This window comes from Myotis nattereri (genome assembly GCF_964212035.1).
Source record: "Myotis nattereri genome assembly, chromosome: 6".
Taxonomy (NCBI): Eukaryota; Metazoa; Chordata; class Mammalia; order Chiroptera; family Vespertilionidae; genus Myotis; species Myotis nattereri.
The window spans coordinates 59,285,914-59,305,682 of NC_138081.1; the positions used below are offsets into that span (position 1 = coordinate 59,285,914).

General features: G+C 35.7%; 1 protein-coding gene across 1 annotated transcript in view; it reads left to right on the plus strand.

Moving 5' to 3' along the window:
* The window catches only part of LIN28B (lin-28 homolog B), a gene marked incomplete at its 3' end in the record, with an annotated part of 96,031 nt that overhangs the window by 10,570 nt on the left and 65,692 nt on the right, over positions 1-19,769 (plus strand). Inside the window, exon 3 of the mRNA XM_081094714.1 lies at positions 6,208-6,395. Within this exon, the coding sequence (XP_080950840.1) occupies positions 6,208-6,395 (188 nt within the window). The remainder of the gene's footprint in view (positions 1-6,207; positions 6,396-19,769) is intronic.

Here is a 19,769-nt window from a genome sequence, read left to right on the forward strand (position 1 = left end):
CTTAGTGATTAGCAAGGTCAGCAAGTGGGACCAGAACTCTGGCTTCCAGTTTCTGGCTGGATGTTCTTTCTCCACAGATTTGCTTCCCACACAGGCATCTTTAAAACCTGATTTCTTCCCACTCCCCTCATCTTTTATTCCCCTACTGTTCTTTTCCTTCCCATGTTCCATACACGTGACCCCTTCTCCCAAATAAAGCCAAAGTGGAAATATTAAAATAAATACTTGGAAAACAGTCCACTCTCTTATTTCATTTATTTCTTTTGATGAGATTAAGTTATAATCAACTTTCACTCATTGCCTTGGAGGGGAAAGAATACATGTTTACATTCTTTAGTGTCATTTATAGACAATATTTACTGCAAAAATATGTTTAAATTATGAAACATACACGTTCAACTGGTGCAGGTGAAAAATACTGGCTCATTTTTCATATAAAACATGAAGCTGCCTGTGTGCTATTCTGGGCAAAATAATGGAGAGCTAATTACAAAATGGTTTTTCTAACCTATTTCTGTCCTCATTAAAATCATTTAAGAAAAAAATGTTTATTTTTCCTTTTTATTGGGGGAGTGTGGTAATAGAACAGGATTTTCTTTTTCTATTTCAGTTGTTTCAAGGAAACTTTCTACAAAATGGATGCTCCTAAAATAATGTCCTTTTTCTGAATTAATTTTATTGCTATAAATACTGAAACATAGCTGGTCAAAAAGAAGGAAACATTTGCAAGTGTTTGTTTTTTGAAGTGTGAAAGCAATTTGGAAAATTTAAAGTATGTGCTAATAGTTTCCTGTATTTCCATAATTTTATTTAATTATACCTAGGGAAATGTGTTAAGATATTTAAGAAAAAAAATTTAAAGAGATTTACAACTGTGTAAAAATTCTCAAGTGGGAAAAATTGTGTTAAAATCCAGAGAATTTTCCTTCCAGATAAGGAAATTAAATAACGGAATTTTGCTTTTTGAAAACAAAAAACATAATGCCCCCATATTCTGAAGTGCCTTTATTATAAGATCAAGGCACCCAGCGGAGTACTCTTTCATTTGATTCCGTATTGTAAGAATTTTAAGAAAGTTATTTGCTTAGTAGTTCGCTGAAACCTCAATGGGAAGGAGGGATCGGGAACAGTTTGCCTGATGTGCAACTTTTGAGCTGGAAACCACCATCTTCAAGGCCAGAGAGCAGGTTCCCTAAAATCGCCCCTGGCCGCCCCCTTGCCGGACGAGGGCTTTTTCTGACCCTCCAAAGGCGCAGGGCGCTGTTTTCGTGGCTGCCCTAAAGTACCGGCGCCAGGAGTCTGAAGACCTTTGCATTTTAGGCAATGCCGGGGTGGTGATGGGGGTGGGGGTGGGGGGAGTAAGGGCTTAGTGGTCATTTTCTGGGGTTCTCCTGATTCCTTCCCCTTTGACTTCACTTATCTTAGATTTCCGAGACTGATATCTCACAGATAAAGGGATCACATTATAAACGATATATCTGGAAATGCAGTAAAAGTAGTAGACTGTGCCTTGCAAGGGTTGCCTTCCATAGTGGTAAAGGCAAGGGTTTCCTTTGTTTCGTGTTCTGGGGGAAAGGGGGGCGGGAGGACACATGTAAAAATCCATTAATTAGTGAGAAATCATTAGCCTTCTTCGGAAGGGTTCCACTTCTAAAGAGGAGGTGGTGATGTGCTGAATAAAGGGGAAGGTGACGAGAAAAAGGGAGAGGAAGTGTTGGGGAGGATGGAGGTGGAGGGAAGGGCTGCTCGGCTGGCCCGGGGGTCTCGGCGACCCTGGGGCGCGAACTGCGCGTGAAATTACTGAGCTGCGAACGCAGCACTGGGGCTGCAGACCCCGGCGCATTTGCCGGGAGAAGAGCCCCGGTGGAGTCGCTCACAGCAGTGTTACAGCCCCCCCTCTTAGTTTTAAGAACCTAAGCATTGTTTCTGCTTTGATAAAGGTCACTCATCGCTTATGGGAAAACAACGACGGTGGCTGTGGCACCTCTTTTGGCTCCTTGCATTGCACTGTTGGAATTAAAAACAAAACTAAACGAAAAACCGGCCAAGAACATGTGTACTTTGCTTTTTAAATGTAGAAGCCTTAGATTGTGGTACCCAATGGGCACATGATAGATTATTTACTTGATTTTTACCCCCAGTGCGTTAAAAATCTATGTAGCTATTTGAACTCATTTTAAAGATATTTTGGAAAAACTATGATAAATCAACTTACGGAAACATTTGGCTTTCACAAGTATAAAACATGCGTTTTGAGTCAAGCACAGGTCTTTCTGGCACTAAAATCAAGTAGGAAATGAGAAAAAAATTAAAACCAGAAGACTTCAGGAAGGTGACAAATTGGAAAGCATTCTAGGAGATTCATAGGACCATTTTATGTGAAAGACGCTTTCTCTGAGCTTAAAGAGATTATGTTCAGTTTTATAAAAGGATCTTAGGCTCAAAAGACAAGGGTGGGGGAAAGGAAAGACCAATCTATGTAAAAGATAGTGCCATATCCCTGAAATGGTGGTATTTTCTTAGTGTCTCTGTTCACTTTTCTCCCAAATTTCCTTCCCTCCTCCTCCTCCTCCTCCTCCTCCTCTTCCCTTCTCTCCCCCTTTCTTTTACCCAACCCCCAGGTATGTAAATGCAGTTGCCTTAAATTCTTTGTGAATGAACATTAGAGGATTTCTCAGAGTTCCCAGTTGGAAAAAGCCTTCCACACAACTTGAAAGGCTGATGTCCCTCTCAGGAAATGAATGAGTCGATAACCTCTGACACCAGTGACCAGTCCAGTGAACCCTACCTTAATTCCACTAATACTGGAGGCCCCCAATCAGGCAAGACTGAATCTCATATCATACTGTGTGGTTCAGTTATGGTATTTCACACTTTTAAGCTGTGTATTGGTAGGTTTGAATTTCATCAAATTTAACGATAAACAAGGATTCAGAATCCACCTATAGTTTTGGATTTTATTAAACTTTTCTAATTAAGACAAACTTATAGATAAAATATCATGTACTATAAATGTATGTCAGTGACAGCTAAACTGTACTGGCTTGTGAATTTTATGACAATTGGGTTTACATGAATAATAGCTTTCCCCCTCAAGTTACATGCATACTTTTCCAGATTATTTTTCTGTTACCCAGATGTTGATTTTTTAAAGTAAATCTGTCATTTAAAATATTTTTAAAAGGCACATGACTTAGTTTAGTATTTTCTATTTTGTATTATGTGAAATGTTTAACCTTGAATGAATGCCCTTGTTAAAGTTACTTCATTATAGGTCAGTTGCTTTTTTATTAAAAATAATGCCTAGTAAATGTTTTGTTAACAATAATTTTTTGAGAGCTTTGAGCTTTTGTTACTCCTTCCAAATCATTTGGATTTTCATGCTTTTTCTTTCCTCCCTACCAAGGTTTATACCCCCTTTCATGGGAAACAACAAAATAAACAAACAGACAAAAAGTCTTTACAAATTCATCTGTCTTTATTGAAGCCTTTTACCATTAGACTGCCTAAAATAGCATATACTTATATATATATATATATATATATATATATATATATACTTATATATACTTATATATATATATACATATATATCCACTTATTTCAGATCTGAACCAATTAGTATACATTTATATTTACTTGTTCAGTAGGAGGAGGAGGTGTGCATAGATGCCATATGTGGATTTTTCAGAAGGTCTTGGATTCAGGCTCCCTGCATTTCAGTTTGTGTGAAACAGTGTTGGTTAGGAGTGTTAAGAGTTAGCAGTGTGGACATGTTAGGAGACACCCGAGGGGATTGCGGGTTTGGTGGGGGAGGGTCAACTCGGTAGCGTTGCCTAAGGGAAGTGGTATCTGTACAGTTTCTCTGTAAACTGCTTGTTTAAGAAAATGGGGGGTGGGGAGGGGGAAAGAGTAGTGGTGCGTTTAAATGTTTGAAAAACGGGTGATGCTTTATATTTTAAAGGAAATAAGTCATTTCTATTTGATCTATAATATTTATTGTAGTGTTCCATGAGGGCGGTAATATTGGTGTCAGTATCTAGTAATCAGCAATCATTTGAACCGATTTGAAAGGTAAAGGGAAAGCATTTTGAAACTGGGGCGGGCGAAACGGGGTAGGAGCCTAATCCGTTATTAAATTTTCATTTATTCGACTCTTCTATCCACTGGTAAAATGTCACGGTCCAGTCAATATTCTATGAATTTACCTTTTTGTCTCCCACTTGCCTCTCTTTCTTTACCCTTCCCCCCACCAGCGCCCGATTTTCTCTCCCCCACCTCTTTCTCTAGCTCTGCAGCCGCCTCTACTGGCCGCCCCCTTCACCTCCCTGCCTGGCGCACCCCTCCCCCTCCCTGCCCTACCTCGTCTTGCTCTTGGGGAACAATCGCCAGTGATTGAGGTTCACTCGATGTTAAGCTGGAAAACTGGGCTGTTATTTAGGAAGTCATTAATCACATCTCCTCCCCCCGGAAAGAGATGGCGGAGAAACCTGTGAAGTACAGTTTCTTACCAACCCCCTCCAAAATGTTGGGAATTGATAAGCGTAAACACAATTTGACTACATGAAGGTGATAGCGATTTTTCCAGTAGGATTTTATTTTGAATTTGAAAGATTTCAGGGCACATTCAGGTAATAGTGTGCTTTTGTCTTGTTGTAGGTGTATATTATCATCTGAACTTTCATGGGGATGTAATTAGGTTTAATTAGATATTTTGTAAATTATATATTCTCTAAGAACTGAATTAAATAGGAGATTTGTGTCCAAAGCCGGTTTGCTGCTGTCGAGCTGCTGAATTCTTAAGGGGGAAAAAAGCGTAACCTCAGTTGCTTTATTTAAATGGCTCTTTTCCCCCTAAATGAGATTATTTGGACAGGCTTATGTGTAAGGCACGCGTGTGCACATATATGACTGTGCTGTTTTTCTTAACGATTCACAAGGAACCTCCATTGTGTTTAAATAAAAGCACGAAATCAGCATTCTGTTTTATCGTAAGGAAGCGTCCCAAATTGTCTTTAAGGTAACGTGTTTGAGTTTTTCGTGTTCATTCATAAATTATTTTGATGTCAGCATAGATGAAATGGCGATTGGTTATCTCTTCCTCTTGCCAGCCCCTTAAGGATCCGAGGTGAAATTAGTAGCAAGAAAGCATGTAATTGACAAAGTCACGTGTGCTCAGGGGGCCAGAAACTGGAGAGAGAAGAGAAAAAAATCAAAAGAGGGAAAGCACATTAGACCATGCGAGCTAAATTTGTGATCGCACAAAATCAAGATGTTAGATTGATGCAGAAGATCACTCCGTTGCAAAGGGAAAGTTTTCATCTCACGAGTTTGGAGCAGAGGGCCCGTTGGGCAACATGGCCGAAGGTTAATTTTCTTTTCTATTGTTTTACTGTGATTTTCTCTCTTCCTTTCTCTCCCCCTCCCCCTCTCCCACCCTTCTTGCCCGTCCCCCCCTTCCTGGTTATACCCCAATACTGGGCATTTCCCCCACCCTCCATCGCGCAAGGGGGCTTTCTGCAACCTATTGTTACAGATCTCCAAAAATGTTTTGTACCGCCCACACTGATTCACAACTTGAAAAGCTTTCAGTGGGCTATTGTTTGAATTGTTTGAGTGTGATTAAGCGCAGTTTCAGTTAGTGAGCCCAAGAAAACTTTTATACACCTGCCCCCTCCCCCATCCCACCCCAACTTTAATTGAAAGTTATGGGGGGAGGGGAATGCACATTGCAGATAACCCCGGATTCGCTGCCGCCGCATGTGCATTTAAACTAGTTCTAACCATCTTCGCGATTTCTCTTTCCTCCTGGTGCCCGCCCGAGAGAAGAGTTTCGCTGAAAATTTCTCTTTGTGAATGGGATCAGTGTTAAATCAGCAATATGCAAGTAAAGTATCTCATGCTGTACTGTAATGTGTGCCTGAAAAAAATGGAGTTAAATGAAAAAGGACACGTCTGTACAGAACCGTGCAAGTGGATGTGATCGATAGAACAGTGTGGCTTCCCCTCCCCCGCTTCCCTTTTTAACTATTTTCATTTTAAATATTTTCTGTAGAAGGAAAGTAGGAATCAGCCATTTAATCGCGTTTTCTTATTTCCTTCTCCTTCCCCTCCCTGCCCCTAACCAGCCTCCCCCCCCCCCCCCCCCCTTTCAATGAGCTGTATGGCAATACAGACTAACTGACTTTTTTGTCCTGTTCTACTCAGGCGGGGCAAGCAAAGGTGGTGGAGAAGAGCCCGGGAAGCTGCCGCAGCAGGCAGAGGAGGAATCCCAGGTTTTGCACGGAACTGGCCACTGTAAGTGGTTCAATGTGCGAATGGGATTTGGATTCATCTCCATGATAAACCGAGAGGGAAGACCCTTGGATATTCCAGTCGATGTATTCGTACACCAAGTAAGCCATCCCCCCCCCCCCTCCCCCGCCGCCCTTCACCTTTTTCCACGTGGAGTTGATAAAGTAGTTTTGTCAGTGGCTATACAATAATGTGCCCTTGGGTGTATTGAAAGACAAAAATCTTCCTTCTAGTCACGAGTTAATGCAGTTTTTAGGGTATATGTACGGCTCTCTTCCTGAGTATTTTTTCTAAACAGAAAATGAAATCTATGAAATTTTACTGCTTGGGTGCTTGTTGACTTTAATAGCAAGTTCCCTCTCTTCATTCGACAGTGAAATTGCAGTGGTGTAGCTTCCGGTGTTATTCGTTACAATGTACTCTGTCGCCTACGCCTAGTAAATGAGTAGGTAAATGAATGAAGAAACGGCGGCCGTTTTAAGTTTTAAAAACACACGACACAATAGTTTGCTTTGGAAATCTGTAGGTCCCTGTATTTTAGACATCTCTCGTCAATAGCTTTTCCTGTTCATCTCTGCCTGTCCGGTAGACATTTATACATGTAAGTCCAAATAATTTGATTTTACACTAAAATAAAGTAGAACACCTTAAGCCTAGTATGGATTTGCAGAAATACAAGAGTGGATGCTTAGTAATCAAACATTTTAGAAATGTGCTTCATGTAGGGCTTATGTCCAAGGATACTGTCTCTTTAAGAGACTGAACTAAAAAAACATGTGGCCAGAGGCGGCTCTAGCTTGTATGTTTAAAATGTGCTAGTCTGCTACTTCAGGGTAAATTTCCACCATTCCTTATAGTGTGTTGTAATTTTTTAAGATGCTAAATACCAAGCAGAATGTTATTGCTTCTCATTTTAAATTTTTTACGCAGAAACAAATTAATACCTCATCCCCTTTCAATCCACTCATCTCTGTTACTTAATCTCTTTATAGTAAAAAAGATAATTTACAGTTTGCAAGTTTGATCATTTCATTAAAGGAAGTTAAAGAACTATTCTCTGTAATTCTTAGATAGGCGTAAAGGGATTTAAGAGTGAAGAGGTTTACTTTGTCTTGACATCTAAGTTAAAAAGAATTCAGTGAATGGCTATCAATATACTACTACAGGTTGACTGACAGTAGATGCAGGAAATAGTCTGTTTGCATGAAAAGTCTATATCTTATTTGATACTATGTTGCATGTTCCTGGTAATATTTACAGCCGCCTTTCTCCCTACGGAATATCATCTCCAAATTAAGTATATAAACAATAGAAACACATGAAACCATTCTGTTTTGATCTGTTGTCCTGTAGTGCTTGGTAGCTTCCTGACCTTGCTGTGTGGTGTGTGTTTTCCTTTCCTAAAGGCCTGGCCATCATTATTGGCTGTTTATATGTGGAAGGATCAGCATAATCTGTGAATTGAAACAGGGTTTAAATACATAAATAGAAGTGCACAGACAGGCTACTGAATTTTATGCCTCCTACTTTATGTTGCACAATGAAACCACATTTTCTGCAGAGTGACTGAAATCACTGACAGATCTAGTTCTGTCAGGCCCTGGCTTTCCCCCCTTTGAACCTTCTTTAGGTTGTTAAATTGTTCTTTACGATCTCATAAATTTGTTTTATAGATGAATGAAAAAAATAGCCCTTTTCTTCTTTGATCACACCTTGTTATAATTTGGTTTTCTGTGTTTACCTTTAATATATTCAAATATTAGACATCTTATTAATTAAATATTTAGAACCACAAGACATCCAAATTTAAGCTGTTAAATGGTTATATATTGATAAACATTCCTATAGCCACTAAATTTAGAAATGTTATATTGCTGAAAAAGTTTTATAGAGAGCAAACCATTTCCAGTGTACAGTAATTGATTATTAAAGACTTGCTTTAATCTTCTGTTACACATTATGTGTTTACTAAAGAACAATATTAAAATGACATGTGATAAAAATGCTCTTTAAATATATGTATTTGTATTCTTCAGAAGAATATATCTAGATACATTCTTAGGAAGAAGTATGTAAAAAGTCAATAAAACTTAAGTATTAGTGTTTTTTGTGATGTTAAAAGTCAGGCAGTGGTAATCTTTAACTTTAAAATTAGAAAGTGATATTTTAGGGAATTTTTTATGGTAAAAATATATCTAGGAAAAATTACTTGGGTATCAATCACCTTATTTTTTTGCATCTTCACTTTGATACCTGAGTTTCTGTCTTATATTGTGACTTAATGTATATTACATATAAATTATATGAATAATTGTTTGGAAGAAGGCAGGAATCCTGATTTTAGCCAAGCAACTATAAGTAACAATTTGATGGTCATAAATGATATGTGTAGCATCATGTGAACATCGCTTTTGCTTATACAATCAGGTTGCAATTCAGGACAATTTTATAAATATCTTTTAAATCTTTTAAATTATTTATGCTGCCAATTTTACTGTCTGAGCATTTTGAAAGCGTACTAGGTTTTATGTATAATTATAAATTAGATTCCCTCCCCCATTATGTCTCTATATTCTTTTGTTATGAAAGAATAGGCATGGGTATTTTGGGAATTTTGAAATGTTTTCCTGGGCTGAGATCTACTCATTATTTTAAATATATGACATGAGTGTTTTTTGAGTGTTCAGAAGTGTATGTGGTTTGGATTTTTAAAAAAATTTGAAAACGTTTTTAATTCTATATACGTGGGGAAATAAAAATAAATTATTTTATTTACTTTAAAATAATATTTTAAAATTTATGCTAAGTCACCAGGATATATTTTTTTTCTTTTGAAAATATTAACTGCAAAGAACTGCACATCAAAAACAATTAAGTTGCTAGGAAATTAACAATACATTTATATATATATGTGTGTATGTATATATATATGTACATATATATATATTTGTTCATTGTTACATAAATCTACTTAAAATTTTTTGGTAGTAATACTATCAAACTTCTAGTTCTCTAATGTTACCAGGTCCTCCAAAAGAAACACATGACTGAGGTATTGTACTTCATCTACCTTTAGATTGTTTGATATAGGCAGTGAAATTCTGCTGTCTGGAGACAGTGTGCAACCATTGGTGGTTTAAAATGACAGACTCATCTTAATTTCTAATGTTAACTTGTGATTTAAATCATCCTATATTTGTGGACTATTAATAAATTCAAATGTATTTTGACACATAATACTGAAACATTGGTGGCATTCAATAAGGAATATTTTATTTTTTACAAACTTAACAATACTGTGTAAATATATTTGTGAATTTTGGCAGCACACAGTTTGAGGTGTTCCTTAAAATTTTAATATTTGACAATTTTGATGGTTTAATTTGTCAGTATGATTAATTTGTAGGAATATCTTACTTAAAAATCCAATGGGAAACAGATTTGTCTCTCAATTGAAGGAAGGGTGTACATGGTTAATACAGATTTGTAGCCTAGGTTCCTGCTAAGGTGATTTCATCAATTAGAATATGACCATTTCTTAAGTGCTAATAATTAATACTCCTATCAGTTTATTGTTAATAAATTTTTTAAATGTGCATCCACAGTTAGATTGTGGGCTGACATGTTTAAATGATCTGGAAAGGTCTCTGGCAACTTCTTGAAATATTATAAGCTTTTAATAGGCTTAAATAATGATGGTACTTTAGATGAATTGCATGGTAATTAAATATTAGGTCTTTTTTGGAGAAGAGCAATATTCCCCAATAACTACCAGTTGATATTTGCTATCCTGTAAGTTTTCCTTACATATATTTTGACATTTATGTCCAGTCATTTTCTCTTCTAATCAGATAAAATGATCATTTGAAATTTATTTTGTTTAGGGGAAAAATAGAATCCATTCTCCTTATTGCCCTCTCTTAAGCTTATTTGCATAATAATATTTCTTCACTTATTGGATTGTATTTGAAATTCTTGGCCATCAAATATGGTACAAAGATTTTTTGACATAAATTATTTCTTTTTTTTCACAATTTATGTAAGAATTTTTTTCAAAGACAGAGAAATTCAAGATGATAGCAATTTAGCTAGTATTACTCAGTAGGCTTAAGTATTTTTTAATAATTTGGTTTTGAGTTCTTCATTTACCTTTGTAGTATTGATGTTTCCTTCCTATGCTCTGTATTTCTGATCTGTAATTTAATCTTTATGGAGGATAAAAATGTCCATATTAGAAAGATTTTATGTTCCTTTTATTTCTTTGCTTAGAAAACATCTCAAAGAGTAATGGAAATAGAATAAATAAGAAAAATTATTGTAACGTAAATTTAAAGTATTTTATTAATAGTATAAGATTTGAAAACATTTGCAGATGACTAATTTATTATTTTATAAGTACCGCAGGCTAACTGATTGCGCCACTGGAGCTCCGGCCGCTATTATTTTAAATGTTTATTTTATTTGAGAGAGAGAGAGAAACATCAATTTGTTGTTATACTTATTTATGTGTTCATTTGTTGATTCTTGTATGTGCCTGTACCTGGGATGGAGCCCACAACCTTTGTATATGGGGACGATCCTCTAAACAACTGAGCTACCCACCCAGGGTGGACATGACTAATTTATATATATGAAAATTTCAAGTATTATACACAATTCAGTTGATGTATCATAAAGTACGTATTGTAAATGTTTTCAATATTAATTAATTCCACAATTTGTGAAAACAGATTTACTCCAATATGTTCATGCTTAAGGGCTTTTCATAGCATTTTATCCACTATATTTTTGTCATAGTTAGGCATGAAAACATTTTTCACATGCAGAAGAGATGTGATTATTATTATTCTCAGGACTGTTGATTATTTTAATTTCAAAAAGTTTATTTAGACAGAGAAATCTTAGAAATTTTAAAACGTGAACATATAATTGTAGCTCATTTCTTAGAAAGTTATAGATTTTAATACTTTGAAAATAGTTCCTCAGCCTATCAAATTTTCATGATTTGCCCAGTTGACCAATTTGGAAGAATCCCAAATGAAATACCCTTAATGTAATCACATTTAAAAGCACTTAAATCAAAGTTTTATAAAAGATATTGGATACTTCCCTTCTGATTTTCAAATGCTGATCTATTTTAAGACTCCTTTTATATACTTACTAGAGGCCCGATACACAACATTTGTGCACTTGGGGTGGGGGAGGGCCTCAGCCTGGCTTGCGCCCTCTCGTGGACATCCCCCCAGGTGTCGTTAACAGTGACACAGAGGCAGGAGAGGCTGTTGCCACCACCTCTGCACTCTCCAGCCATGATCCCGGCTTCTTGGCGAGCAGCGCTCCACCTGTAGGAGCACATTGACCATTGACCAGCTCCTGCGTTGATCGTCTGCCCCCTGGTGGTCAGTGCATGTCATAGTGACCAGTCGTTCTGCAGTTCGCTCGATTTGCATATGAGGGTTTTATTATATAGGCTAAAATGATGTCCATATTACAAAGATTTTATGTTCCTTTTAATTTTACCTTGTATCCAGCACCAAATTGGAAGATAATCATACCTAACTTTTCAGGTTGCTGTGAAGGGTAGAGTTGTTACATAAACTGCCTAGCAAGTATGTGTTGAATAAATAAACTAAATTGGAAACTAGTCTTTGCCACAATAAAATCATGGTTAAGTTATATTCAATGGTATATATTCATGGTGGAAAATTAAATTGGTATCTTCTTTTATGTGCTCTCTTTAAAATAGGGTAAATTATATAATATTAATAGATTAATTTCTGTTGCAGTGAACTACAAAGCTTTTTATTGTAATGCTGTGGTATGTAATGTTATTTAAGTATCAGGATATAAAATGAGGCTTAGAAATATTTTTGTTATGCAGATATTTTTAATTGTTGTACATGAGATTTTACCTTTGTATATCCTGTTCCTACATTCTTCAGTATAAGTTAAGGAAAATATATTGTTTTAAATGGACCTGCTGTGATAAGTTAATATCCATTGCTGTAATAATAATTATTTAACCCTTGTGAGATACTATATAAAGGAATAGAATCTGGTCAAATAGATCAGTATTCAAATCCTAGTAGTATGTGATGGAGAAGTAAGCTATTTTAAATTACATTGTCAGTATTGCAGTGTCCTATAAATGAAGGGACAAATACATATCTACCTTGTAGAGGGTTGTTATGAGGATTAAATGGTATTACAATGTAAAACCTTTAACAAACACAGAGCTTGGAAGATAGTAAGGGCACAACAGTGTTTGTTGTACATAGATATTACAAAGTTGAAATAGTGTGGTAGAGTGACAGAGAAAACATTGGAAATTAAGGTTTGGATTTGGCTCTGCCACTTGGTTGGTTCCTCACTATTGGCTAGTTACTTCCTTGGGGTATGGAGTGTTTCAGTGAGTTGGCTAGTCACTGAAATTCAGTATTTTTCCTCACTATTTTTGAGTGATAGGTAAGTATCAATTGATGTAATATGCATAAAAATGATTTTAAAACTGTAACAATCCCAGGTTTTAGTTTTAATCTTTATTTTGAGCACTATATTTTTATTAGTACTTTCATAATGTAAATCATTGTCAGAATTTTTAAGATAGTGAGCCCATGTCATTTATTTTAATTTTTGCCTTGTCAGATTTATTGACTTATAATAACATAGAATAAAATTCAAAATTTTTTTTTTGTATCCTTACCTGAGGATACTTTTTCCACTGATTTTTTTTGTTTTCAGAGAGAGTGGAAGGGAGAGGGAGAGAAATATTGTTGTGAGAGAGACACATTGATTGGTGGCCTCTTACCTACAACTGAGGTGTGTGCCCTTGGCTGGAATCAAAGCTGCGGTCCTTCAGTCTGTGGGCCAACGCTCTAACCACTGAACATCCGGCTAGGGCAAATTTACAAAATTTAAGTATGCAATTAGATGAATTTGACAAATTGTATAACCACCACCACAATCATGATATAGAACATTAAATCACAGAAAGTTCCCTTGTATCCTTGAAGAGCAGAGGTTCAATTATCCTATATGATTATTGGTGTGTTATATTACTGGTTAACTGTCCTGGTTCCTTTTTTTTTTTAATATATTTTTATTGATCTCAGAGAGGAAGGAAGAGGGAGAGAGAGATAGAAACATCCATGATGAGAGAGAATCATGGATCGGCTGCCTCCTGCAAGCCCCCCACTGGGGACGGAGCCTGAAACCTGGGCATGTGCCCTTGACCGGAATCGAACTTGGGACCTTTCAGTTCGCAGGCCGACGCTCTATCCACTGAGCCAAACCGGCTAGGGCTGTCCTGGTTCCTGTTAACTTCATCTTGTTGGATATAGGCTATGATCTAGTATCCTTTATATAGTTCACATTTATTTTCATGTGTTTTGTTTGTTTCTCTTCAGTTATTTCTGCTTAGAAATTATCTTGACATGAGTAGTTTCTGTGCTTGTGAAGGTGAGATTATTAGTACACACTTCACTAATCTTCAGTCTTAAAATCATTTATCCTTTTGGTACTTTCCATCCTATATAATAAAAGCCTAATATGCTAAGTGTCCGATCATTCATTTGACTATTCGACCAGTCGCTATGATGTGCATTGACCACCAGGGGGCAGACGCTCTGACCTATAGGTTAGCTTGCTGCTGGAGCCCTCCCACAGTCCCTCCCCAGGCAGCCAACCTCCCGTGGTCCCTCCCTGGCCGCTGGCCCTGATTGGCCTCTACTGGGACTGGGCAAGATGGCCCCAATTGGCCTCGATCGGAATTGGGCAAGACGGCTCCAATTAGCCCCAATCAACCTCGATTGGCCCCAATCAGGACTGGGTGAGTCAGGCTGGACATGCCCTGGAGCCTTCCCACAGTCCCTCCTTGACCCCAATCAGCCTCAATCGGGACTGAGCGAGACGGCCCCAATTGGTCCCTATTGGGATGGGTGAGACGGGCCGGACACGCCCTGGAGCCTTCCTGTGGTCCCTCTTCAGCTCTCATCAGGGCCATTGGGGCCAGCAGCTGGGGAGGGACTGCAGGAGGGCTCCAATTGCCCAGATTGGGACTGGGAGAGATGGGCTGGACATGCCCTGGAGCCCTCCTGCGGTCCCTCCCCCACCTCTAAAATATTTCTTCTAATTAATTTCCTTTCGATGTGCACGAATTTGAGAACCTGGCTTCTAGTCCTATATAATAAAAAGCTAATATGCTAATTGACTGAACGGCAGAACGACCAGTCACACACTGACCACCAGGGGGCAGATGCTCAATGCAGGAGCTGCCCCCTGGTGGTCATTGTGCTCCCAGGGGAAGCGCCAGTCAGCCAGACGTTGGGCTCATGGCTAGCGAGTGCATTGGTGGTGGCGGGAGCCTCTTCCACCTCCTTGGCAATGCTAAGGATGTCCGACTGACAGCTTCAGTTGGACAACCCCTAAGGGCTCCTGGACTGCAAGAGGGCACAGGCCAGGTTGAGGGACCCTCTCCCTCCCCCGAGTGCATGAATTTCATGCACAGGTCTCTAGTAGAGTGTAAAGTCACTGCTTACCTAAAGGGAAGGTTTTGTTTTATTGATATTTATATTTCCCACAAGAAATCTAATGAACTTCTATCTTAACTGAGTTTTTGTATAAACATTTTTAGAGGTGTAAATCAACAAGAGGGCTTATTTTCATTTAAAAGTGCTATCTTTTTATCTATTCAACTTTTCATTGATCACATATTAAGTGTGAACTGTTGTATGGTAGACTTAAGAGTTTTGCTTTCCAGTCGCTATATATTTTTCTGTTTTGTTCCTTCTAGCAAACTTTTTAATAAAAAGTTTCCAATTTTCACTCTTTCCATACAAGGTATGGTACATTTTTCCCATGTACTATTCATTTTTTATATAACCCCTACACATTTAGTTTGGAAATAATTATGATTTTTTAAAATTGTTAATTTTTGAAATTTGAGCTAAATACAATGATTTCTTATCAGTCTTAAAATACATACTTTTCATATTTCATGCATAGAAACCATCTCAAGCAATGCCTAGAATCATATTTCATTATTAGCAACATGCTTAATTTTTACCAGCTCCTTGAGTCCACTTTTAAAAATCAAACCCACTTAGATTTAGTACTTTTGTTAATCTTAAAGTTGGCCTCTATTTCATAATCTTGTAAGTTTAATTTGATAATAACATTAAGATTTTTGTTCCATTTTATTGTGCTATATTATATAAAGATTATGTAAATTTAAAATTAATTTTACTTTGGCCATGTTTGTTTATGACCATTTCTTTCCTTAAAGCTTTTTTGTAAGTAATTACCTAGATGATTACTGATATATTCCCAGATACTATAATGCCTAAATTATTTTAACAAAGTTTTTCATTCAAATGAATTGCTTTTATCCTTAGTTTAGTCTATAACAGAAGGCTGATAACACTGGTCATTTGTATCACCTTACATGTTTAATATACTATTGATATATTTTAAAACTTGGAATGAATTCAACCAATTTTTTACTCAAGGTTTGATTTTAATAATACATCATTTTGCTCTTAATATGGAAACACTAGTACTTAGAAAATAATTGCACTTTTCAGCAATTCCTCTAAATAGATTAATGATATTAAAGACACATAGTAACAGTTCCATGCTATTAGATTTAGAAACATAAATGAATCTTTTTTAATTTTAGCAAGTAAAGCTTCTTTTTTAGGACTGATTAAACTATGAGCCAGAAATTTAGTCACATCCTGACCTCATTTTTTTAGCTCTCTAATTAAAACTTTTAGTTCCATAGTAACTCTAAGGACAGTTGGATTTGCGTGTTTGCCCCTTTCACTGCTTCTTCCCCCGTGCCATTGAAGAAATTTGAATGGTGAGGAATTTACGCCCTTTGGCTCAGGTTGCAGACCCACTTGATCAAGCCTGAGAAGCTGGGGTCAGAACTATTCATCGCTTATCTTTTTCTTGGGCCACTTGTAAATCCTGCCTTTCTGCTCTGAAAAAAAAAAAAAATTCTCTTTATATTATACTTATAATAAAGCCTGGACTATTAAAAAAAAAAAAACCAAAAAGCCTGGACTATTAAAAAAAAAAGGTTGACGCTTGATTGTGACTCCACATGGGTTGAATTATTCACAATTTTTAGTTTTTCATTGCATTGCAGCTTGTTTGATGTATATAACTTTATTTAAATACATGTAATTTCATAAGCCATTATAACAGCCTCCTATTAGTAATGGAAATATCTTAGGTTGAGATTTTCCACCTTCGAGAAGTAGTGATTACTTTTAAGTAAATTGAATTAGTCTATTTGAATCAGATCTATAAAAAGCTCCAAAGTATTTTGTTTTGACGTGGTTAATTTCCAACATTTATGCTGACACTTAAAACTTGTCTGAATCAATTATACCACAAGTTTATGAACTGTATCAGTGTGGTGTGAAGAGTTTAAACACAAACCCAGGTTTAAACAAACACAAAACACTTTGTTCTTATCTTAGCATCTTTTAAAAGTATACAGCTCTTGTTCAGGACCTCAGGACCACCCATCACCCTGGACATTGGATACTCCTACTTATTCAAGAAGCTTGTGAAGTATCTGAGCACCAGTGGGGGATGGTGTGTGTATCTGTGTATGAAATCATAGTTAGGTGATTTTATCCCAAAGCAGCAATATTGTTTATAAACTGAATTATGTTCCAGTAAAATTTTCTAGTTCTAAAACCTAACTTCAATTACATACTTATTTTTGTAAGCCTTGGTTGCAGTTTTCACATTTTTGATCTTTCAGAGGCTAAAGTGGACCCCCCTTAAGATTAACCCCAATCCATTACAGCTTTTGGCCTGCAGGCCCCACCCATTGGCCTTGGATAGCTAATACCAAGCTTTTGTCTCTTCCTGTAGAAAGGAAAGGGAAGGATAGAAAACTGTTCTTTCTATTTTATTGTGTGAGTCATGTGACTTCCCTTTTAGTTACAGATAGTACTGAAGTGAATCTCAGAATGAAAAAGCTATCAAACTTTTATGTTTATGTGAAATATTTATTGAAATCGACCTCATGATTAATGCTTTTTATGCATTAAAATAATTTGGTTTGAAATACTATACCTTATTTTAAATCTATACTGCTGTTTTTTTAAGAAACCAAAAAAATGTTATTAAGTGTTTGTTGGTTTTTTACAAAATAGATTTTTAAAATAATACAGATCTTTTTACCTACATCATGTTAGTTTCTCAGTGTACTTATTTTTCTGTCAGTTATCTTTTAGCATCATCTGAGGTTTCTGAACCATAGCTTAATTCTCAGAACTCAATGTAAAGAAAGTAGGGGTGGTGGTTGGGATGATTTTAGAAAGGAAAAATTCCTTATATGGAAAAAAGAAAAATGTTTTATAGGACTATTCAAATATAGAAGGAATTAGTTGAAAAAAATATATATTTTTGCTCCTCTGTGTCATCTCTCTAATAATCAGTGTGGCTAGCTGCTAGGGAAAATATGCTATCAGACTAATACTTCATAATGAAGTTAGATAACATGAGGATAAATAATATTTAGTCCTAATTTGTGATGTAAACATATTATAATTTACTATTAAATATTTAATCTTTAAATTATAATAATTTGCTCTTTAGCTATTTTCCCAAACAGTTAAATTCTATTTTAGTAAACAGTATAGCTGTCCACATTTAATAAGTAAACTATTTAAAACAATGGTAGTTTTAAAAGAAGTATCTTCTCACTTATTTTTTTTCTATGTTTTTTGGGAGCACACATTTTCATACAAATAAGTACTTTTAAAGGACTTATAAGAAGAATACTATTTTTAAATCTTGTATGCATTTTTATTTAAAATACTGTTTCAATAAAATGTTCCAGTCTATTGTTATTTTAAAAAGCATCATTTCTTACATTTTCTTAGTCTTAGAGATCTTAAAAGGCAATGATATTTAAATGATTTTGCTATCAATCCAAGATGACTTGGTTAATTTGATTTGTAAATATGAAAAATTTGTTGAGATATATAGAAAACTCCTTAAGTTTCTATTCATAATAGTGGGTTATCAGCTTTTCAATAACCAGGATCTGGTCATGAAGCCTATAATGTGCTGTTCCATGCTTTCATTGACATTAAAACTTATAGTAAGTGATTTATTTTGCATGCGCTTTTAAGTTGAACATTTCAACTTCAGTTTAATTGATTAACTTAAATATTTATTGATATTTTATTTAGTGTTTATATTGCCACTAAAATTTTGCTTTGGGGGAAAGATTTTTAGGATACTAAATCTTTGAAATATGTGATACTCCATTTACCATTTTGATAGCAAGGTATTTATAAAGCATCAACAATTTATTATTAAGTATTGTATTTGAATCTAGTACTGACAATATTGTTGAAATAATCCATTTAGTATCTTAGTGTTATTATGAAACATGAGCCTGATGTTTAAAAATTGGAACCAGTTTTTTTTTTAATGTACCACATCCTTTTTTCTTCCCCTAACAAAATTTGATATTGAAAAGTGAAAAGTTGAGTGTTTTTTCACTTTATAAGTTTTTTCTTCCTGCAGAAGTTTTCTTCAACTTGTGTAGATAAAAGTTGTTTTTAAAATGAATTTATATGGCTTTAAGTGTCTTCATGTTTGGTCAAAAGTACAAGCCTCATTTGTGTAACTAACACCATTTGAGATACTGTTACTTGTTTTCATGTGGTTTATTGTAAATATACAGTTAATTAATGATTTGTTTTCTGGATTTTCTTTCTCCTAAAATAAACTTTATAATAGGAAATAAATTTTCAAATAATTGAAATATATGAAGGGCCAAGTAAATATGGACATTTGTTTCTTTAGTTGGGTATTTATTTTTTTAAAGATATCATGATATAAAAGTTTTTAACCAATGTTTGGAAAATTGTCTCACTAGGTATTGACCACTTTTCCATTCACTCTGCCTTTACTTTTAAAAGTACCTGCTCACTATTAAATCCTTAATATCCCTGAAGATAACCATAATTTCCTATGAGATTCAATTTTATTCTAACTTGATTTTTAAAGCTATCCTATCAAAAGATTACTTACAAATTTACAAAATTCAAACAATTTTTAGGAGAATCTCGGAAGACAAGAGATAATATTGTCAGAGTGATATTTTAATAGAGTTCACTATTTTGATTTATATTTTCCAATTTTTAACTGTAAATTGAAAAAATAAATTACCAGTGTTAATAAAGTATTAAGCTGCCCCCAAATTATTCCCTGCCCTAACATTATCATTTGCTCTGCCAACAGGAATTATTACTTCCCTAAGTGGTCTCTCTCCTTTAGTCTCCTTCTCCCCTTCTTTCCCCCTCCCCCACTGCCATTCAGGAAGGAAGCCAGAGGCCCTACCTCTAGAGATAAGAGGAAAAAGCAATCATTCAGCAGAAAGTATCTGTCTTTAGCAGAAGTGTCATCCTTTGGAGAAGAGTGTAGTTAAGAAGAGATTA